The sequence below is a fragment of the Vombatus ursinus genome, unplaced genomic scaffold (genome assembly GCF_900497805.2).
Source record: "Vombatus ursinus unplaced genomic scaffold, bare-nosed wombat genome assembly UNPS02014789.1, whole genome shotgun sequence".
Taxonomy (NCBI): domain Eukaryota; kingdom Metazoa; phylum Chordata; class Mammalia; order Diprotodontia; family Vombatidae; genus Vombatus; species Vombatus ursinus.
The window spans coordinates 14,114,598-14,138,758 of record NW_020954567.1 but is presented as its reverse complement, the minus strand read 5'-3'; the positions used below and the strand labels follow the sequence as shown (position 1 = coordinate 14,138,758).

The 24,161-nt window shown below is 41.2% G+C and overlaps 1 protein-coding gene across 1 annotated transcript in view; it reads left to right on the top strand.

Annotated features, from left to right (window-relative positions):
* The first annotated feature begins 2,312 nt into the window (after positions 1-2,312).
* The window catches only part of TNR (tenascin R), a 104,513-nt gene continuing 82,664 nt past the window's right edge, over positions 2,313-24,161 (top strand). The window contains exons 1-5 of the mRNA XM_027868539.1: positions 2,313-2,811; positions 5,279-5,755; positions 10,678-10,941; positions 16,938-17,053; positions 20,861-21,011. Of these exons, the coding sequence (XP_027724340.1) occupies positions 2,313-2,811; positions 5,279-5,755; positions 10,678-10,941; positions 16,938-17,053; positions 20,861-21,011 (1,507 nt within the window). The remainder of the gene's footprint in view (positions 2,812-5,278; positions 5,756-10,677; positions 10,942-16,937; positions 17,054-20,860; positions 21,012-24,161) is intronic.

Sequence of the window (24,161 nt, the reverse complement as noted above, 5' to 3'; positions counted from 1 at the left end):
CTATGACATGCCCATGGATTTTTACAACCTAAAAGAAAATGTCATCTAGTTCAATCTTTTCCCTTAATAGATGAAGAAACTGAGGCATAGGCATGCTCAATGGCTTGCCCAACACAACATGGGTAGTAAGTAGTAGTATCCAAATAGGTATCATTTACGGTTTGGGTTTGAATCCCAAGTCTTCCTGACTCCAGTAATCCATGGCACACTACTGACTCAGGAATCTTTCTAATGCCACCATTTAACAACCAACCCCGGTTCCTCTGAATTGTTTAGCTTAATGCTCATGGTGTCTTTACACTTGCTATAGACAAACTCTACTACCACTCTTCCATTAAGTTCACATTCCTGCCATCAAAGTTCTAGAGAAAAAACTGACTTTTTCTCCCTTTGCCTCCTTATTACCCCCCAGTGGGGACTTACTTTTGATTCCACAATTCTATTGTTGTTGTTGTTGTTCTTCTTCTTCTTCTTCATATTGTTATTATTATTACTATTATTATTATTATTATATGTGCTGCCAGAGTGAATGGTTCCACAATTCTTCAGCCTTGAAATTGCCTGGCACTATTTTAGGCATTGGTTTTCATGAGCTGCTCTCTCACTCTCTCAAGATGTGGTAACAGAACCAGATTGAGTAACACACATAGAGCCTATTGTGAATGTACTGTCTTCTATGGTTCTTAATAACCAGTTAACTGGCAAAGGATTTGATCTATTATTTCATTAATTTATACAAGACTTCTGATAAAGGTCCTCTGGGCAAGTAGCACAATGACAATATTCATGGAAAGATCAAAAGAAAATTCAGTTCACACAGTCCCAGATAATAGCAAATGTCCGCTTGGATTAAAGGCAAGCATGATTATCTGGAACTGTATTATCTACCTAGTTGGTTATTCTAATGGTATCTTCAGCTGAACAGAACTGGTAGGAATCTTTTACTGACAAACTCCCTTGAAGTAACTGGGATTTGTTCCTTTTTAAAGTTTTATTGATGTGTTTTGTTTTTACATTACAGACACTTAAAGATTACTCCCACTTCATGAGAGGTTTCTTGTAATACCGTAAAACAGTTAAGTAAAATTAATAATACAGTGATCTTATCTGAAAGTGCAACATTTAGCATCTGTGGCACACACACACACCACCTGTTTTTTAAAAATTGAGCAGAAATCTATTTTCCAAAAGAACAATTTACACTATCTCATCAATATTATAAAAATGAACAATTGTGAGGATTTTTATAAATTGATGAAGAGTGAAGTGAGTAGGACCGGGAGAACAATTTGCATAATGACACTGGAAAAACAAACAACTTTGAAAGCTGTAAATTGTGATCAATGTGATGACCACTCACGATTTCAGAGGACCGATGATGAAACATGCTATCCATTACAGAGGGGTGATGGATTTAGAGTGCAGAATGAGATATCATAAATTTTTGTATACAGCCATTGAGGGAATTTGTTTTGCTTCACTATGCATATTTGTTACAAGGAATATATATTTGTTTGTTGGGTTTTTTTTTTTCAATGAGACGGGAGGGAGAGAAAATAGATTTCTGTTGATTTGTTCCTTTAATCAAATTTCTGTTGAAGCAATATGGCACTGTGGATTGAGTGCTGGACTTACAATCAGAGGCCCTGGCATCTGACACTTCTTGAAACTAGTCATGGGTCCCTAAACCAGTCTTAACCTCTAGGTGCCCCAGGCAATTCCTTAGTTCTCACCTAAATCGTAAATGGATTACAATACTGGTTGCAAACAGGTTTCCATGCTGAAGTAATCTGTAATCCCAAATCCCTTTTCTATCACCCTATAAAATATGCTAGGCATAGCCATGGCCACATCTGGGCATTAATTCAGTGCCTCAATGAGAAATGAAACAAATCACTGTATTGTCATTACAAAGCCCTTTCCCACAGGTTACCTACAAGGGTTTGTGTCCTTGGCCAGACCCACCTTCACAACATGGCGCTAGACTCACATGCAGAATTCTTTGGCCAAGTCCTTTGGGTAAACCAAACAGTCATTTTAGGGTGTCAAGTTATTTTGATATTACCTGTGTTGTTGCCTCTTGATGCCTAGGCATTGGCCTTCTGAGCTACCTAGAAAGAATTTTTCCTTTCTGCTCTTGAAAATTCACAGGTTTTTCTTTCTTTCACCCCTTGGGTCTTATCACCACTGTCTGGCATTGGTGTAGTCAGGATTGACATCTCATCCTTGTTTGTTTTTTTCTTCCAGATTCCTATCATACCGTGCAATCCTCTGCAGGCTGGCCTTCAAGAAACCCCCTCATCTCCAGAAAAATGGGAGTTGATGGTGAAACAGTGGTGCTGAAGAACATGCTCATTGGGGTCAACTTGATCTTGCTGGGTTCTGTCCTGAAGCCCTCAGAGTGTCAGCTGGAAGTGACAACAGAAAGGGTCAGAAGACAGGCGGTGGAGGAGGATGGGGGATTTGTCAACTATAGTGCATCCAGCAAAGAGCACCCCATGGTCTTCAACCATGTATATAACATCAATGTGCCCCTGGACAGCCTGTGTTCCTCTGGTCTGGAGGCTTCAGCAGAGCAGGAAGTGAGTGCAGAAGATGAGAGGATGACAGAATACATGGACCATACCTCGGACAGAGAGAGCCAGGTCACCTTCACCCACAGGATCAACCTTCCCAAACAGGCCTGCAAATGTTCCTCCTCTGCCCAGGTCATGCAGGAACTACTGAGCCGGATTGAAATGCTGGAGAGGGAAGTGTCTGTGCTTCGAGATCAATGCACCTCCAACTGCTGCCAGGAAAATGCAGCCACAGGTAGCATGGGATGCATGAGATCTTGGTAGGGAAAAGCTGGAGATGAATTAGGCAGTAAGGATGAAATCCTGCATTTCTTTGCAGAGCCGGGGGAAAAACGTGTTGTAAGTGTATAGCGCTCTGTTAATACATCTCTAAGATCTAAATATAGGCCATCCCAGGGGATTCTTTTCAGGGAATTTCTACATTGCTTAGTCCATTTGCAATACATTAACCTGATTTTGGGAGGATGAGTCAGGTAATGGTACATTGGTTCAGCAGCGCATCTTCTGTGGCAAGTGGGGAATTTGATGTCTGTCTTCATTCATCTTTGGTGTTCACAGGCTGTTGGATTGATATCTAACCATGTTAACCCGAGGGACTAGAGAATTCAGTCACTGCATTCATTCAATCTCAGGCTTTCTCCCATCTCTTTAAATGAGAGTCATCATGGGCTCAGAGGAGATCTCCATTGTGAAGGGAATTGAAGTCCCCCCCCCACTCCACCTCATTCCATCCTAAAAGGCTCCAAGCTCAGGGGAAATATCTCTCCCCTCACCAACCTACACCATGCAGTCACACTTCTGCCAGTGATGCCTTCTTAACACTGACCCAAGAGACCTTCCTCTCTCAGATGATAAGGGGAATCCAGTTCCTTTCCAAAGTTCACTTTCAGCTATCCTCACACAGAATGGGTCCCTGCCCTGTCCAAGAGAAGCTGCCTCCTCTGGTAATAACAGGGGGAATTATTTTCTTATTTTGGTCCAAGCTTTGATTGCTGCGTGATCGGATAACACAGAAGCTTTCTTGGGGATGAAAGCAGAAAGCAGAAGGGATAAAATTTTAATAGTGTCTGAATGTCACACAAGTCCAGAGGGATTGCAGGCAAGCTCATCTTGAGATTCTATAACTGGCTGGCGATCATTTTCTCAGTAGTGAAATATTTTATGTTTTTTTTTTCTCACCTCATTCTCCCATTCCCAAACTAAGAACCCAAATAAAGAATTTGAATATAGGAAAGAATAAACCCAATCTAAGATGTCTTAATCTTCTTAGTGATCTTCGTTCAGTTCATATTTTTTAAAAAAATGTAATCAGAAAAAATCAGCAAGTATCACTAAATATGTGCAAAAGGTATACTAAGGTGTGGTGGATAGAGGACTAACCTTGGAGTTAGGAAAACTGAGGTTTATGGCGTGCCTCTGACACATTCAGAATTCCTCTTATCATCTGAGAGAGGAGGGTCTCTTGGGTCAGAGTTAAGAAGGCATCACTGGCAGAAGGGAGGTGAGGGGAGATATTTCCCCTGAGCTTGGAGCCTTTTAGGATGGAGGGAGCTGGAGTGGGAGGAGAACTTCAATTCTCTTTTGGAGATCTCTTCTGAAGCTATAAGACCCACAATGAGATTTGCCCACATAGCTGGAATCCTAGGTATAGATTTCACTCCTACTCCCCCCAAGATACAATTCACTATTCTAGGTGCTTGGGATACAAAGACAGAAATGAAATACATACTGCCCTCAAGGAGGTCATAATCTCCTGGGAGAATACAGAGAATACATGTACACATGTAAGCAAATACAATATATTTGGAGCAGGGAGAGAAAGTTAACAACTGGGTAGATCAGGAAAGGTCCCAAGTAGGAGGCAATACATGAGCTGAGCTTTGAAGGAAGCCAGGAATTCTAAGATCCTTAGGAGAAGAGGGAGTAAATGAGGGATAAATGCTCATACTGAAAATTTAACCATCAATCCTCACAGGTGGGTTAAAGAAGGCTCTAGCCTGCTCCGGCTAAGATTCCTCCAGCTCCAAATCTATATCCTTCTAGCTCTGGACCAAGATCATCCTCATCTTCATTGTCTTCATCACAATTCAGACTGATGTGATTAAGTCAACAAACATATGTTAAGTCAAGTACTAGTAAGGTTTATGAATCACTTCTTAAAGCGATAGAGACAGTCAATAAACATTTATTCATCACCTACTATGTGATGATTAGCACAGGTATTGTGCTAAGAACTGGCTAGTTATGTGTTATTGTCCCCATTTTAAAGATTAGGAAACCGAGTCTCAAAAAGGAAAAGTTCCTTAGCTCCCACAGCTAGAAAGCTTCAGAGCTGAAATTCAACTGCCCCAAGCTTCCAATAGCCATAGGTCTTCTAGCCTTAAGTCCAACAGGTTTTCCCATTCATCAGGCTGCCTCCTACAGTGAAAGGCATGTGCTAAGTCAGAGCCACACTACAGCAAGTCATGAGTGCCATATGCAATGGCAGTTATGTAAGGATGGAGAGAGCAGGAGAGTAAAACATAGTTATGAGCACAGCTGCCATCCCCTCCCCTAGAATAGGATGATAATTTACTCTCAGAGGGATAAATGTTGTTATTTGGCCATGGGGTGGGTAGACGCTATTACCTCCACCCCCTCCTGGGTAGCATTTCATTAGAGTAGCCACTATCTCCTTCTGACTTGTTTCCTGATTATTCCAGGTCAACTGGATTATATCCCACACTGCAGTGGCCATGGAAATTTCAGCCTGGAGTCCTGTGGTTGCATCTGCAATGAAGGCTGGTTTGGGAAGAATTGTTCAGAGCCCTATTGCCCTATGGGCTGCTCCAGCCGCGGTGTGTGTGTGGAAGGCCAGTGCGTGTGTGACAGTGACTATAGTGGCGATGACTGCTCAGAGCTCCGTTGCCCGACAGACTGCAGCTCCCGAGGACTCTGTGTGGATGGCGAGTGTGTCTGTGAAGAGGCTTACACAGGAGAAGACTGCAGTGAGCTGAGGTGTCCCGGGGACTGCTCAGGGAAGGGGAGATGCTCCAATGGCACCTGTTTCTGCCAGGAGGGCTACGTTGGGGAAGACTGTGGCCAGCGCCAGTGCCTGAATGCCTGCAGTGGGCGAGGGCACTGCCAGGATGGGCTCTGCTTCTGTGAGGAAGGGTACCAGGGTCCTGACTGCTCAGCAGGTAGGAAGGGGAGATTCAGAGAGGAGGGGCTGGAATGGGAGAGAGGGGTGTGGGCTCACTGAGGTGCCATTTCCAAAAATGATCTTTGTCTGTCTTTGGTAGGGTGATGTAGAATAAAATAGGTGGTTTTCTACCAGAAGAAATTCACAACCAGAGAGAGCTCATTTACTCTCAATGGGAGAAAGTTGGTCACCATATTGACAAAGCAGATCAAACATTGAAAAGGGTAGAAAACAGAATCGGTCAAGGACTATCAAAAACAAAAGACCATCACTTCTGAAACCAGGGAGCAAAGCCAATACTAGTCATAATGATAACATACTAAAACCTTATCATAACTCTATCCTTGGGGGACAAGTAATGGAGATTTTTTTAACAAGGCTCTCCCTAAACATGGGCAGAATAGGCAGCTGCCTACATCATCTGATTTGGGGCATTACCCACCCTCAAGTATCTCTCATGCTATTTTGTCATTCATTGCCCTCAAATCTTCCCAGGGACACCCATTTTGAAATGCAATTAGGAAAAAAAAACTAGTTTTAAACTCTTTTGTATGTGAGCTTAGTGATCATGATCAAGATATCACTAATTAATATAATTATACCCTAACCTGTGAAGTTAAGGTGGGGATGATTTCTTTGGTGGACAGAACTCCCAGTAAAAAAACAAAAACAAACAAAAAAAAAAAAAACCTTCTTTTACCACTGAATATAAGCAACTGTCCTATAATTTCAAAGTCAAAGAGAAGGAACAGTAGATTCCAAAACTGGACATCAAGACCCCTGGAGAGTACAGTTTAACTCAGAGGGCCATCTGATCAGCCAATCAGAGGAAGATAATATGAGGTACATCACACCCTCACTGCAATAGCCAGTCATAGGACTTGTCTCCAACATAACCACATATACCCTTTGCCCAATACACCCCGAGACTCCCCTACTTCATTCCCTTCAAAAGCTGCACAAGCTCCCAGCCTTTTCCTTCTCTTACCCAATTGACCCCTCAGGTAGTTACAATCTAACCCAGATCCCAGCAACTATATAGTGCAACTAGAAATATTTCTCTCCATTCTCTACCTAAACCATACTCGTCAGGAAAAAAAATAATAACTAACAAGATTGTACAGTCAAGAAAATTTGGAGATCCCTGGCCTAAGTCACTGAGAGTTTAAGTGATTTGGTCAAGGTCACCAGAGGTATATAGAACTCAGATCTTTCTGACTCCAAGGCCAACTTTCTTATACTTCATGCTATCTCTTACTGAAAGTTTACATTAAGGAAAGACCAAGTTTAGTTAGAAAAAAAAATATGGAAAAAGTAGCGAGCATACTATTTACTATTTACTAGTTGAGCAATTTACTATTCGACACCCAGTAGAAAAAGACGAAAGAAGAATGTCAAAAGATCATGACTCATGTTTTACCAGATGTTGCCGTGGTGAAGTGGGGGTCACCTAGTATGGTACATGCCTGTAATCCCATAACAGGGAGCCTGAGACTGATAGATCTCTTCCCTTCAAGAGCCCTGAGCTACAGTGGGTTATGCCAATCAGCCATCCACACTGAGTTCAACCTCAATATGGGAAACACATGAGAGCAAAGGGCAGCCAGGTTGCCTAAGCAAAGGGCTAACTGACCCAGGTCAGAAATGGAGTGGGTCAAAGCTCCCATGATTATCAGTAGTGGGACTGACCCATAAGTAGCCTCTGCATTTCCAGCCTGGCAAGATAAGGAGACCCAGTCTTAAAAATATAAAAACACACCCCCCCCACAAAGTTGGGGCCTATCTACCATCAATCATTGATAAATTTATGTGATGATGATGCTCTAATAATACTGTATATCTCAGGACCTAATCTCCAGTTCTGACAAACTGTTGGTGACTTACTGGGGCTGGTCTGATTGTTTCACAGTGAAAAAATTATCTTAATCATTTAGCCAGTGCTCAGCCTCCTCCTATAAAATAACTGATTACTGCTGAGTCATTTTTTTTAACTTTCAAATTTAGATTAAACTACTGACCCCTGCCATCTAGTGCTCAGTCTATAGCGACAGGCTGAGATTGACTTTAGGAGATAAACAGAAAGAAACACTTAACATTCGTATGAGTTGGGGAAAATGGTTGACTTGTGACCCAAAGCTATAACTAGCACAGGGTAAAGGGAACTTTGTCCCAGAACACTGATACCCAGGGAGAAGGGCCCCACTTTATCCCCCCAAAAAATCCTATAGCAACCATCTCAAGGTAGGTTCTCCTTCCTCCTAGATGCACAGAACTACAATCACCACCACCCCAAAACCTCAGGGTCTCATTCCTGTCCACACCACTCACAGCCACCTTCCTTTCTGACCTCCATGGAGCTGGGTCACCCCTCTACCTACAATCAGACTGTCCTCTTCATTACTGCTGTGCCTCTTCCCAACTCCCCACCCCTGAATTTTCTCCAGGTACAATTATGGTTTTGCTGATAACCCCTAACTTAACATAATGGGAAGGATTCTATCTAACATGTCATGAGGAGAGATGCTTGTTCATACCTCAATATAACCAATGACCTTATCCTAGGAAAAAGAATAGTTACAGAGAGAGGTCCCATTCCCTTTTCATCTGTTCCTGTCAATATATATCCTTCCTGAAGGAGGGAAATAGAAATAATAAAAGCAGCAATAGTATATCCTTTAGTCATTCTCCTTACTGATCTCAAAGAGTTAATTTAAAGACAGGATTTTGTGAACCCTAAAATGCCATATAAATGTGAGTTATAATTTTAAGGCTCTACCTAGTTCATTAAGATGTTTTAACTTCAATTATTTCATTTATTATCATGCCTTTGGTTGTTTATTCCCAGTTGAATGAAATATTGATTTAAAAAAAGGATCACATAACCAAACAAATATTGTACCAGTGCTCTCACTAGAACACTACCAGAAGAGGAAAGCCCTTCTGATGAGGAGGGCCTCATCAATCTTGTAACTAAAACCACCAGGCTACCACTAGAAAAGCAGAGACCTAGAGAACAAATCCATTAGGCGATCATGAATCATTCTCCAATCAGAAAGTACCATTTAAGCAAAGCATATTCCAGAGCATTCTAGGCCAGGCTCCAGCCTTTATAGATGTCTAAATTGTGTCGGGATTCTCATGCTTGCAGGCTACCCACAGCCCTTTGGTGGGACCTTGGGACTTGGACAAAGACCTCATTCTCTATTCATTCAAGACTCAGGCTAGGAAGCAAAGCTATACCCTTCTACAGTTATCCCTTCCACATCACGACTTTCCCCACTGTGGTTTCAATATATAGTGGGTTGGCATAAGAAATTAAATTTTGGAGGGAGTTTTGTGGAAGTTGCAGATAACATGTGAAGGCCAGCAGACGACACAGAGCCTATTGCCAAATACTTAACCCAAATTTTACAATAAGGCACTGTAAACACCCCTTAAAAGAAAATGAAAAAAAATCAGACTTCTTCTCTGGTACAAAGGGAGGGCCAAAAAATTTTATGTGGATTTCCCCCCAACCATAATTGTACATAAAAGAATGGCTTTGAGGAAAAGCAAAACAAGCAATTTAATTATTCAGCACCCTAAAATAAAGCTGAAACTATTTTCATCTCTCTTCTACCTTAGGGAAGCTAATGGGGTATAAGTTAGATGAGGAAACCTTCATTCTGCCAATGCAAATGATTTTGGGGGTATGTGTGAGAGTAACCAAGGTTGCAGTGACTATCTCATTTCACTGATGTGAGCTAATAGACAATATCCCCATTAGCTCTGAGTCAAACAATCAACAAATGTTTATTAAGCACTTAATGTATGCCTGGTGCTTCACTAAGCACTGAGTCATATAAAAAAAAAAGCAAAAATAGCCCTTACCCTCAAGGAGCTTCTATTCTAATGGGAGAGAACAGTACATAAAGGGATATTCTCTATTCATTTTAGATTACTGTAAGGGAGCAAAGCTATACCCTTCTACAGAAAGAATGAATTTGAGGGGAAAAAAACCCAAGCAATTTCATTACTAAGGCCCTAAAATAAGGGCATATGTCTACAAATACAGAAAGGATGGAAGGTCCTGACAATGTGAAATCTTCCAGAAAAGAAAGGGAAAAAACCAAAGGCCATTAGACTAATTAAAGTAATAAGCCACCATTTACATTTAGAAGCTGCAGTTGTTCATTATGGCCCTTTGAATACTGATTTTTCATCTTTGGCTTAATCTGTGGGCTACTGGAGTTTGCAAGTCCATCCTAGTTAGGTTCTTAATTCCTTTTTGTGTTTCTTTAAGGGTGCTGGTCTTAATTCCTCATTAGTATAGTACATGAATGCTTCAAGAAACATTAATCTTTAGACAGCAGTTGAGGATGAGTGCGAGGGAGAAACCAGGACTAAAAATTAATAATCACAAAGCAAGTGACCAATAACATCTCTTATTAATTTGAAATATGACCCTTTTAGGATGCATGTGCTGCTGAAAGGGCAAGTAATTTGCCTTTATCAGACCCTCTGGTGGCCTGTAGGCATCACTGAAGCCTCCTCAGTGCTGAACTAAAAAGACCAAGGATAGCTGGACAACAGCTCAAAGTCCAGGGACCAAAGTAGGTGATCAGTGAGTAGTCAGAGTAACCTGTGGCCAAAATTTTCCAGACATAATCACCATCAATTAGTTTTCAGTAAACACCCAAGATGGTTGCACAGCCTTGGAGTAGACACTGTGGAGGTGGGAGTGTAGAATGCAGAGAAGGCGGGAGCCTTGATCTCTACTGGGTTACATTCTTCTTTACCCAAGGCAGACAAGCTTAGATACAGTCAGTAGAAACACTACATGTCATGACAGATATGTCGAGGAGAGAGGAATGAAGTTGGGTCTGGGATAGGGGAAACAATTCCCTGACCTCCTATTGTCTATGTATTGCCTCCTGGCAGTTGCCCCTCCCGAGGACCTGCGTGTAGCCGCAATCAGCGACAGGTCCATTGAGCTGGAATGGGACGGGCCGATGGCAGTGACAGAATATGTGATCTCTTACCAGCCAACGGTCCTGGGAGGTCTTCAGCTCCAGCAACGGGTGCCTGGGGATTGGAGCGCCATCACCATCAAGGAGCTGGAGCCAGGACTTACCTACAACATCAGTGTCTTTGCCGTCATTAGCGACACCCTCAGTCTCCCTGCCATTGCCAAGGTGGCCACTCGTATGTATTGTATTCTGTTCCTCTCCATTTTTCTTTGCAAGGGAACTAATAATTATATTGCTTCAAGAGTTCAATTCATTTATTAAGATCCTTCTCTGTATAGGGAGCTGTGCTAGGCATAGAAGATACCAAGGCACAAATGAAACTATTCCTGACCTGAAGGAGCTTACATCCTAATGGAGGGGGGAATATACAAAAATTAGTAAATATAAGGTAATCTGAAGAAGGAGAGAGCACTAACAATTGGGATCAGAGATGGACTCATGCAAGAGGTGACATCTGAGCTGAGCCTTAAAAGTAAGTGGCTATTCTGAAAAAGCTAGATGAGGACAGCATGAATTCCAGTCATGGGGGACATAACTTGTGCAGAAGCACACAGGTAGAAAATGGGATGTCAACTTTGAGGAACAGATAGTATTCAAGTATATGTAGAGCATAGAGCACATAAAAAGGTATTATATGAAATCACTCTGGAAAAGCAGATTAGACCCCAATTATGGAGGTCAATAAACATTGAATTAAAGAGTTTTACATAGTTAAAAATCATAACTGTAATGTGAATGGGATGAACTCACCCACAAAATGGAAACAGATGGCAAATGGAATTAAAGAGTTTGTACTTAATCCTAAGGGCGGTAGTAAGCTACTGAAGATTTGATAGTGATGGTGAAGGGCAATCAAGCCTCTTAAGAAGGTGATTCTGGCAGCTGTGTGGACGATGGATTGGCATGTTTGTGAGTAGGAAATTGTCATGGTCAAGCTTGCAGAAATAAGGGTAGAATGTTGGTACCATTCCTGTGGCAGACTGAGGCAGAGTAAAGAGATGGCAGTTGAGGAAATTGATGAACTAGAAAGCCTAGAGTGTTAAAAGGGGGAAATCATTATGATACCAAAGTCTCTTGAATATGAAGACAGAGACAGTAGAGAGGAAGACTGAATCAATGGTTGAAGACCTTAAGAAAGGTGGCAGAGTAACTTGAAGGTCAACTGAAGATAGTAATAACAATTTGTATAGTATGATATAGGTGGATGGCAGGAACCTCAAAAGAGCAGAATTTGTTAAGTGATGACAAGCAGAGAGACAGACACAGGAAAGGGGGAGCAAAGAATATGCTACTTCCTCCCTGATATTTGTTTCGGGTGGTGTGAGAGAAGAAATTACCAAAACTAGAGAGGTTAGCTAGGGAGTAGAAATCTTTTCTCCTCCTAATTCTGCATGGATACTTGAAACTATCCCCCTTCTAAGGGAAGGAGTTTCCAGAAGAGAAGACTGATCTTTACAAAGCTCCATTAACATAAAAGTATTTAAGGAGATTTCCAAAATCAGACTGCCTGCTTAGATCATGGAATCCAAGAGTTGAAACGTGCTTTAGCTATCAACAAGCATTTTGTCTTTTATGCACTCAACAAATATTCACTAAGTGCTTAATGTATACAGAAAGCTATGCTAGATGAGGGTACAGATTACCAGAGAGATGGAAAAGATGTGGTCCCCGCCCTCATCCTCATGTAAACAATGGTCTAGTAGAGGATACAATCACCAGTAAAGATATTTCACAATATAGCATGCAAAATGATTGAGAAGAATGCAAAATGTTTGAGAAGGGGTCCAAGCAAGTGAAAGAGGGCATTCTGGGCATCAGGAACAACTCAAAGAAATGTAGAAGCAAGAAAGTTCAGAGTATGTATGCTTAGGGAGCAGAAAGTCCATTTTACCTGCTGCATAATGGAGGGGAATAGTGTGAAATAAGGCTGGAAAGGTAGAGTGTTTCTTGGTTATAGAGAACCAGTCAAAGAAGCTTGAATTTGACTCAGTAAGCAATAAGGAGCCACTGAAGATTTTTTTTAGCAGAGAAAGAAATGTGTCCAGATCACTGAGAAAATTGTTATAGAAGTGACAAGAAGGATAGATATTGAGGGAAGGTGAGAAAGACAGACAGACAGACACAGAGAGAGACAGAGAGAAAGAGAGAGAGAGAGACAGAGAGACAGAAACAGAGACAGAGAGAGACAGAGTCAGAGAGACAGAGAGAGACAGAGACAGAAAGATAATACTGATTAGAAAACTTTTTCAATAGTCAGACAGGTGGTAATGAGGATCTATGGGGGGGCAGTAAAATAAAGAACATGACTTGTATGTGATAAATATTACAGAAGTGGGAATAGATAAGACTTAGTAGTTGATTGGATATGTGAAGTGAGGGAAAGGGAAGAACCAGAAGTAACCCCAAGGTTTCAAGGATGGAGAGATCCTGTTGGCAAGTGGAAATGTAGGTCCGGTGCTTAAAAGAAAGTTCAGCCTTAGGGACAGATATTGGCGAGGTGTCTGAACTGAGGTAGTATCTGAATGTGTGGGAATGAATGAAATTGCCAAAGAAGAGAGTGAAGTGAGTAAAGATTAAGGAGGGACCTTTAAGGAACATTCGCCTTAAAGAATCAGTTAGAGGATAAGGATCTAATGGACCAATTAAAGATGTAGGAGGAAAAGCACGAGATTGTGGTGTCTCTGAGGCCAAGAGAGAAGAGAGAGTCCACCAGGAGGGGGATAGATGATCACATTCAATGTTGCAGAGAGGGCAAAAGGAGACAAGGTCCTCAAGAGCCAGCCCCACCACTAATTACAGAACCATGACATTACTTCATATCTCTGGGCTACAGTTTCTTCATGTGTAAAAGGAAGAGTAATTTCTAGATCGATGGTGTCAAATTCAAATAGAAATGTGGGCCAATAAACTGTGCATAAGGATCCCTGAAGGTCGCATTTAGACTCAGAAAACCACATAGTAATTTGATCTACATTTTATTATTTTTTTTTATTTTGTTAAACATTTCCCAATTATATTTTAATCTTGTTCAGACCACACTAAGGAATGTTGCGTTTGATACATCTAGTCTAGGTGATCTCTTAGGCCCCTTTCAGCTCTGATATTATATCATTTTATCACTCTATGACAGCAAAAGGCCTTTGGATTTGGCAATTGTTAGTTCATTGGTGACCTTTGAGAGAGAAGTTTCAAATGAGTGGGAAAGAGAAGAGGCAGATTGCAAGAGGTTGAGAAAGAGTGGATAATGACAAAGAGAAATCGTTTGGCCGTGAGTTGGCAGAGATGACTTAATAGTTGAATGGGCTAGGAAGCTCAAGGGGTAGAAGATGAAGAAAGCTGAAATTTGTCTTTTTTTCCAGAGATATTCAGCATCATGGGAGCAGAAAAATGAACTAGATGGCAGGCATTACCCAGATATTCCCCCAAAATTTGATGCAATTCAATAAACATTTATTTAGCATCAGCTATGTACAAGGCCCTGTGTTGGGTTCTAGGGCTTCAAAGACAAAATGAAATATGGTCTTTAACTTCAAGGAGTTGATATGCTGCTGAATAGAGATTTGCAGGTCAGGTACAAGAACATCCAAAGGACTTAATTAGGCCTCTGGTGGTAGAGTGGATAGAGCCATGGGCCTGGAATCGTGAAGACCTAAATTCAAATCCAGCCTTAGGCACTTACTAGCTCTGTGATACTGGGTAAGACACTTATCCCTGTCTACCTCAGTTTCCTCAACTGTAAAATGGGAATAATAATAGCACCTACCTCCTAGGGTTCTTGTGAGGATCAAAGGAGATAACACCTGTAAAGAGCTTAGCTCACTGCCAGACACACAGTAGGCACTTGATAAATGCTTATTTCCTCCCCTCCTCTTCCTTTGAGGGTCTGCATTATGTGCCCAGAACTCTTAGGCACTGAAAGAGATAAGTATAAACCGCATGAAGAGTTTATAATCTAGTATTAGAGACAAAGGTAATATTAATTAATCATTCAACCAATAAGCATTTATTAATCACCCACAATGCACCAGACATTGTGTATTGTGTTAAGGATACTAAGAAAAAAAAAAGAAAGGGGGCGATCCTTGCTCTGAGGAGCTCACATTCTTCCAAGAAATATGAAATAGCTATAGGGGGAAAAGAGAAAGTATATAGTTAAATACTGCATACATTATTATACTTTATAAATATAATAGGAGTTCAGAAATAGGAGAAGAGTGGGGATCAAGTAATAATGGAAGGTTTCATGGAGGAGATAGTATTTGAACTGGGATTTGAAGGATATAAAAATTTTGGATAGGCAGAGGGGAAAGAGACTTCCCAGAAGTACAGAATCTCAGCACAGGAAGGGACCCCCACAAGTCAACCCCACAGTTGAACCCATACCTTTACGAGACCCCCTCTATAAATGACCAAAGAGTGGTCATCCAGGCTTAACTTTAGGCCACCTCTCAAGGCAGCCCATTCCATTTTTGCATAGTTGTAAGGCAGAACTTATATCTGCCTCTCTTCATCTCCTACCCATTGGTCTTAGCTCTGCTCTATGGGACCAAGTAGACTTGGAAATGTTACCTGTTCCCCCTGCCTTCAGAAAGAACTAAAAATTGAGCCATTCAGACAGGAGAAAAAAATTACCCCAGACAGAGTTCACAAACAGATTCAATAATTCATTCGGGTGACTAATAACCTTCAATGTTACAATAGAAGACGCCCCCAGATGGAAGCTGACTTTATGTGTACATCTGTCTATAATTATCTTTGTTTGTGTTTGACCTTTTACTAATTCCTCTGGTGCCCAAGAACCAGTTTAAAATCTCCTGCATGAAAACATTACAAAGGTAGGTTACCATCTGCTGTTTTTCCCACCTTGCTCGTGGATGACTCACTTCTCTGGATACCCTGGCAGGACTCCCAAATGTCTCCTCTCTGATCTATAAGTGTATAAAGCGATGAAGTCTCCATCCTTCTCAGGGTTTGTTATGCCAACTCAGGGCATCCCCTTAAGCATGCTCCCAGGTGACAAAGGCAAAATCACATAATCTCCACTGCCCTGGGTTAAGAACCAACCATGCTCCTTCTCAGGCAAGCTGCAAGAGAAGGTACCCAAATGGAGAGGGGAAGATGCTGTCAGTTCTCCTAGGGGAATATCCCAAGAGGCAACAGTCAAAATGGGGGCAAGCACTCTGGAGAACATAGCCAAGTACGGGCTGCCACAGGTCAGGAGGGGTAATTGGAATACCATTCTAAAAAGTACGTTGTCACCTGGGTTAAGCACAGGAAGTGGGAGGGAGGGACAGAGGGGAAGGCTGGAGGGAAACTGAAGAAAGATTGAGAGATACCATGGGAAAAGAGAACGCTAGAGGCCAAAGGAAAAACACACACACACACACACACACACACACACACACACACACAGAAAAAGAGGAGGAATGAAGATAAAGAACCCATGAGAGAGAGAAACAACATGAGGTGAGGAAAAAACACTGGAAAAGGAGAGACAAAACTTGCTTTTTGAAAATATTCTTATTTTTGTTTTAATGTTTACATTTTCCTTTGCAGAAGCTGGCACTGGAATATCCTTCCTTCTTCTTATCTCACTTCTCTGAATAAAACAAAATATTCAGTGTTAAAAAAAAAACATACTATTTCCTAAAAAAAGAAATCACCCAGTCTTACCTGGACTGCTAGTTTGCCTCTGTACCTTTGACCAAGTCACCTCATGTCTTAATGTTCTTGTGCCCACCATGGGGACACACACATGCCACCTGGGCATGTGAGGAAGGCTCTGAAGAGGACTTTGAGAAACCGTTTAGGGCTTCTTTGAGAAAAGGCACTATATAAAAACAAAGAGTTCAGGGGTTAAGTGTGACTTTTTCCTTGAGTGATTGAACTATTTTATAATAGGAAGTATAGGGAAATCATTTGTTAGAGTATCTATTCAATTATTCATATATTAATTAAGCTAAGACCAAAGTCCACGATGAGGAAGGGACTTTTAATTGAGGGTATAGATTCTCTGTCAGTATGGTAACTTAAGATTTCCCTGCACATTCTGTGAGACATATGGGGTGGAGGGCAGTCTGATGAGAAAAGGCTGAAGCTAATGCTCTGTGGCTGATCCATGGGCTCATCAGGGTTACCCATGAAGCCATCACTCACCTTGCTGTATTCCAGATCTCTCCACCCCTCAAGGGCTGCAATTCAAGACTATCACAGAGACTACCGTGGAGGTGCAGTGGGAACCCTTCTCTTTCTCCTTCGATGGGTGGGAGATCAGCTTCATCCCAAAGGTAACAACCATTTGGTTAGACTGCTAGATGCCCTTCTTCCTCGGGCTAACTCTCCACCTGGAATTGGGTGCATAGAATTGCATAGAAGTAGTTGCTGCCTAAAGGCGATAAAACCCAGAGAGGTTAACAGTTAGCATAGCTAGCTAGGCAGAACCTCCAGTAGAATTTGTGTCTCCTTCCTCCTGTTCCAGAGGCATTTCTACCATGCCAAACTGCATTTCTCTTGGTTGAATAAAATATGGTGCTGATGATATATTTACATCTAGTTAGGATGTTTTTGTGGAAGGAATATTGGACTTGGACCCAGGAGACTTGGGCTCTTGTCCACGTTCTGCCACTAAGTATTTGTGTGTCCTTTTTGGAAAGTCATTTAGCCTCTCTGAGCCTCCATTTCCCTTTCTGTAAAATTATAATAATTGTTTTACTACCTACTAAGTAGTACTGCTGCTAGGAAAAAACTTTATAATCCTTAAAATGATATGTAAAGATAAATTCTTGGTAAGTAGCCCCCTCAGCAAAATGAAGGGGACAACAAGGTGATTTCTAGAAACAGCAGACTGGAAGAGGAACCCATTTTGAGACAAAGAGGACCAGATTTAAACTTGTCCCATTGATCAATTGCATGAAATTAATACATATGGTCAACCTAACTGAAAGTAGAAAGAAGAAAACTGGAGACATTCAACAGAGCTGTTGCTTCTCCCCAAAGTTTCAGGATTTAGTGGGGCTAGCAAGTCAGAAAAATAAAATCATCTATTAGAATAGTTCTCTTCTTTAGTGGGCAAGAAATGCTAGAGTCAGTCAGACTCCAGCCCCATCCAGCTGTGCTGTATTCTATATGTATCAGTAACACCAAGGGATACTTAGTGGGAAAGCATAGTTATCTTCCATAATATCATTCTCTAAAGGTTACAGCTACAGCCCTAACATCTTTAGCTTCCTTAATAACCCACTAGAACTCCATCATGAATTTAGCTAAACTCTTCTTGAACCTTTTTATATTTTCTACCTGCACTCTGTAGGGGTAACGAGTTCCATAAGTTTATTGCCCACTGGATAAAATAGTTCTTTTAATAAGCTCCAAGAGGTGCTCTCTAGTTTTTTGGTATTTGGTGAAAAACTCTAGGACCATAGAATTTCAGATTTAGAAGGTACTCTAGTGGTCATCTAGGCTCCCTGTGCCCCCAAATAATGCCCTGCACCCTATTCCCAACAAATGATCACATAGTCTTTTCTTGAAGACTTTCAATGAAGGGGGGAGCCTCCCCACCTGTGTTTAGCCTATCTAGAGTTATAGTCTAGGGTAGAATTATAAGTCTAACCTTAAGAGAATGATGTTGTCCATTATAGTTTTTATAGACATCAATCATATCCCCATTCTCCTCCTCCTCTGTCCAAACTGGGAAGTATTTGCAAAGAAATTACTGTATTTTCACCCCTGTTTGACTCAAAAGCTATTTCTAATGAATAATTGTACATTCTAGCCAAAAATATCCTGGTTTCACCTTTGAGGGCCTTTGAAACTCTTAGAATAATAGAATTTTAGTGCCAGAAAGAACACTAAAGACCACCTAGTACAGTAACCCCCTCATTTTTACAGACCTGAAAACTGAAGCCCAGAGAAGGTAAGGGACTGTCACACAGCTAGTTAGTATCCGTGCCAAGACAAGAATCCAAATCTCCTGACTCCTAGTTCAATGTTCTTTCCACTGGGCAATACTGCCTTTCTCTAAGGTGGGTTGATGACATGTTTACATCATGACCAATAATTAATTTATTATGAAATTTTATTTTATAAGAAATGAATTTTTGAAGGAATTATAGTGACCAAGACTGGCCCAGAAGAGAGTTGAGAAAATCCACCTTCCCCCTTCCTTGCAGAAGTGGGAGATTATAGGTGCACAATATTGAATATGCTATTAGATGTGTTAGGTAATTTTGCCAATCTGCTTTTTTCCCCTTTGTTCACTCTTATTCTTTGCTACAAGAGATAGCTTAGTGGGTGAAAGTGGGGGAGATACATATTGGAAATGGAGAGAATTTTGAAAACAAAAGATAATTTTAAAAATTTAAGGAATGAAGAAGTAAAAAAGCAATAGGCAACTTGGCTGCATGCCATCCTATAGAGGGATGTGAGGAAGTGGTCTTCTGCAAAGAGAGGGAAATTATATCACCCTGCTACTACACAGAGACAAAATTCTGTGCCAGCCTCTGTGTCCAGCCCTAAACAAAAACAAGACAAGATCCAGTGGCCTTAAAGAATAAACATTCTATCATTCACATGATGACCCTTTCATTTTCCCCTTGGAAGACTTAAGTCACTTGAATTTTTTAAAAGTAGTTCTGCAAGTTGCATTAGGAGTGTTGTCTGAGTTCAGTTCTGGGGATGACTGGCTTGAAAAGATGTCAAGTGTACATGGAAGGTGCTAGGGATAACTCTTTGACATGGCAATGCAAGACTCAGACTCTAGTTTTGTATAGCCAAGTGTGTTGAGAGTGGAGTATGGAAGGATGAGTGAGTGTATGTGTGCAGGTTGATTGAGTTGATGCAGAGTGATGTGAGTTGGAGGGGAGAAGATAATGTAATGTTATTGCAAGTCTGTGCGAGCATTTTGTGAAGATATCTGGGTGTGGATGCCCAGAGAGTTGTGAATGAGTCTTGGTGCATATACCCTGAAGGATGGATTTTTCCCCAGACTTAGCCTTCATTTAATTAGCTTGTGAGCCTGTGGAGCCCATTGGGCTCAGTGGAAGTTCACATGTTCCTCTGGTACAGTGAGCTCTGAGAACACACGCAGTTCTAGGTCCCAGTGCCCTCCCATGCAACCATCCCAGCAAGCAAAGAGCAACAAGGAAAGAGCCTTAACAGATACCATATCTGAATGATGGAGTTCTGAGCCCCAAATACTCTCTGCATTAAAAATTACATTGCCTGGGTAAAGACAGTTTGGGAGGCACAACTATAGAAGCTCAGGTTGGGTTAGTAGGTTAGCATTAGTACTCCTCAAACACCAGAGCAAATGGACTGATAAATGGAGAAAGGGGGAACAGGGAGGATGATGTCTCCACTATACCTAGCAAAGTACACAGGAAACAGTTTTTGGACAAAGAGGAACCCCATATATTCTTTTTTGCCTCTTCTATCTTTTCTTCCTCTTCCTTTCCCCTCTAATCTTTGCTCTCACCCTGCTCCCATTTTGTATTAACACATTGGAGTAAATCATGTCGCTAAGCTCTAACTCATCCTGCTGAAGGGGAAACAAGATATTGACAGATTCACATCTGATTGAACTCCAAGAGAAAATCCAGATATAGCAAAATAATAGTTCCTGCTGGTATAAAAAAATGTGAATGTTTTTCTTACTTTGAAACATGTTTGTATAGATGTTCACACACACACACACACACACACACTCAGAACTATCTCCTCTAAATAGCCAAGGGCATGTTCTTCATAATTAAGTATGGAATGCCAGCACAACCTGATGGCTGCTACCCAACATCGCCATTTTGTCTGTGGCAAAGTTCATTCTGTATCATGATTAATTTCCATTGACAAACTCAACTAATTCATGAAGAGGCAAAGAAATATATTTTTAATTGGCAATTCATTTATTAAAACTTCAAACAAGCTGTGGTCAGTTTGTATCACACTCGAGCCTGATGGGAATGGGTACTGGCTCCAGGCACACAACTGTCTACATGACTAGGTTAGAGATTGCCAGACATTGGTCTACCATATTCTGAAGTCATACAAACCTTCTCTCTCAGTGATGTTTCTTTTTCTTTCCTTCTTGCATCTCCCAGAACAACGAAGGGGGAGTGATTGCCCAGCTCCCTAGTGATGTCACATCCTTCAACCAGACAGGGCTAAAGCCAGGGGAGGAATACATCGTTAATGTGGTGGCTCTCAAAGATCAAGCACGGAGTCCCCCAACATCAGCCAGCATCTCAACTCGTAAGTTACTCCTATGCCCTGACTCATCCCTCTGGCAACATAGGAGCTGACCCTAGGAATGTCAGTATAGACCTGGGATGGGGAACCTGCAGCCTCAAGGTCACATGTAGCCTTCTAGGTCCTTGGGTGCAGCCTTTTGACTGAGTCCAAGTTTCACAGAACAAATTCTTTTATTTGTTCTGTGAATTTTGAATTCAGTCAAAAGGCCAAACTTGAGGATCTAGAGGGCCACATGCGGCCTCGAGGCACCACTCCTGGTATAGACTATTCTGTTTCTAATAGGAACCTGGTACCTGCCTAAAGGACTCTGGTGAAATTCCACAGAGACTAATGAAGGTTATAGATTGGGTATAAAGAGTACCCCAGGGTCAAAGGCAGAAAGATTTGGGTTCTGAGTCTTCTCTCTAACATGTAATGGTAATGGAATGTTGGACAAGTCACTTAATTTTTCAGGGCTGCATACAACTCTCTAAAACTACAGGAAACAGAGGAATTGCCCAACTGCAGGGATAGTTTCTGCATGGAAACCTTCCTCTTTGAGTGAAATCAAAGGTCTTGTTCAAAAAAAAATAACAAACAAATGAAAAACTAAGGTCTAGACTTCTTCCCTGACTTGTTGACTAGACTCCATTTCTATCCTGCTCATCCCAAAAAAAACAGGTTGGAAACTAGGAGATAAAAAGATTCTTTTCCAATATTTCCTGGTTCTGTTCTCAGTCACTGAAGAACTTACTTGCTAGTACTTGACCCTCTAGAAAAGGAGGAAATGGGATATGGAGTCAAATTGAACAAGGTACTTGCTATTAGAACCAGCTCAGTGGGGACTTAGTTGACATTGGAGATGAAGTGATATTATTCTCTCACTGGTATAGGTTCATCCTATCCCCATTTGTTATATTGGCAGTTAGATGGGTTGCTCATTTGGCTACTTTAAGTGACTCTTTTCCCACTTGATAAGTGTGGGGAGGAAAAGACACTTACCATGTATGTAGCATTAGCCAAAATTATCTAAGGGTTAAAAATATCCTCTGATGGTAACTATTTTGTCCCCATTTTATAGATAAAGAAAACTGAGACAAAGAGATTAAATAGCTTGTCCAGTTAGAAGCAGAAAATAGAATAAAATCCAGGCTTTCTGCCTCTAGCATTAGAGGCCCTGACCTTTTCAAACACTCATGAAAAATTAGTTGTGCACATTCCTCAGTCTCACAAAGGTGAGCTCACCAAAGGAGTGAAAACCATTGAACTAGATCCACTTTCTGAATTGATACTGAGTCCCTTACCCTTAGAACAAGAACTAACTGGGTCATAAAATGACCTCAGACCAACTATGTATATTAGTGGGTAACCCTTACAATGCACTGCCAAATCAAAGAATTTTTGAGTCCTGAATCTGACATTCATACTTAGTCCAGGGTGTTTCTAGCCCAAAAGGAATCTAGGTAAAAACCCAATACACAAGGAACCTAGTGCATTCCATGGTCTACACCCTAGACACAGAAACATGACAAGATTGGGGCAATGTGGGTTTTGTCCAAAGGCCATTTGTAGTACTCAAGCTGTTACATTAACAACTGAACTTAGCACCTTATTAGGAGCAATCAGGTAAAATAGGCAGATCCAAGTTGCTCATTCTTCCTGACCGCCAACCAGGCTACACCCCAGGTCAACTTGTTTGTGGCTCCACTGTTTCCCACCAACATCCTACTTCCCCAACATTGGATTCAAGGTGCCTGTCCATGAGCTCTAGTGAATTAGAATCTTTGTCTTGAGAACCAAGACCCAGAGTCTACCTTTCTGCACAAGGCACCAAAATGGCTTATTATGGCTTTGCCTAAAGGCACACCTGACCTACTTGAACTTAGTTTTACCACCCACTATGGTAATATTTATAGGTCATTCTTAGTTAATACTCCACAGACTTCATGCCCCAAAGTCCATTCTGATGTTTAGCATTAAAAATGCCTTAGAAGTTGAAGAAAACTATAGACCAAATAACAACAACAAAAAGCATTTATTAAGCACCTACTAAGTGCCAGGCATTGTGCTAAATGTCTGATGTACAAAGAAACCCAAAAGATATTCCCTGTTCTCAAGTAGCTCATTGTCTAATGGGAAGAATTTTCCCTGGCTTCCTTCAAGTCCCAACTAAAGTCAAACCTGCAGGAAGCCTTCCATGATCCCTCTTAATTCCAGTGCCCTCCTTCTGTTGATTTTTTCCTAAATTTATCATATAGATATAAATATAGGTGGTTTGTAGCTAGTTATTTGCAAGCTGTCTTCCTCCATTATATTATGAGTCCAAGAGCAGAGACTGTTTTTTTCTTTCTTTGCATCCTATACCTAGTGCTTACAATAGAACCCTGCATATAATTAATAAATTGATAAGTGCCTACTGAGTGACTGAGAAGATATAAAATAGCTATATGCATTAGAGTCATAAAGACCCTTTCTTTAAAGGAGTTTTAAGACCTTAAAGGATGGGGCCAAATATTGTCTTGGTCTTACTCCTAGGCCACTTTCATGCAAATTCTTTAGCTGTCCTTGGTTTAGAAGTTCCCTAAGATTACTTTTAAAATGGCTATTTCCACTCATTTTAAATTGGCTAAATTGAAAGTCACTGAAAGAGGGAAAGATAGAGAAAGAAAGGGAAAAAAGGAAGAAAGGAAGGAAGAGACAGAAAGGAAAGGAAGGAGGAAAATAGAAAGAAAGAGAAAGAAAGAAAAAGAGAAGAAAAAAGGAAGAGGAAGAAAGAAAGAAAGAAAGAGTAGTGGAGAAATGGGAGGAAGAAATCACCTGTCCAAGTTTCCTTTCTAAGAATTCGGTTGGAGAGGTGAGGTCAAATTGAAGGTCAGTTTCTTTTTCCTGAGTTACAGTGTGACATCACTGCAAGAGACCAGGTCAGGTTCACTTAAGGATCGCCACGTCAAGGCCAGGATCTAAGGGGTACCTACTGAAGAAGTAGCCAACCCTCAACCAACCGGATCTGATGCCTTTAGGAAATGGTTTTTTTTAATTGTTTCCCTCTGCCACGTAACCTGTACTGAGCACCCCCTGCAAAGCACGGAACTGTTATTAGACATTCAGGCAGCCTTTTTTCAATACAAACCATTTTGTGAATGCAAATGACAAGACCACCTGCTGAGAGAG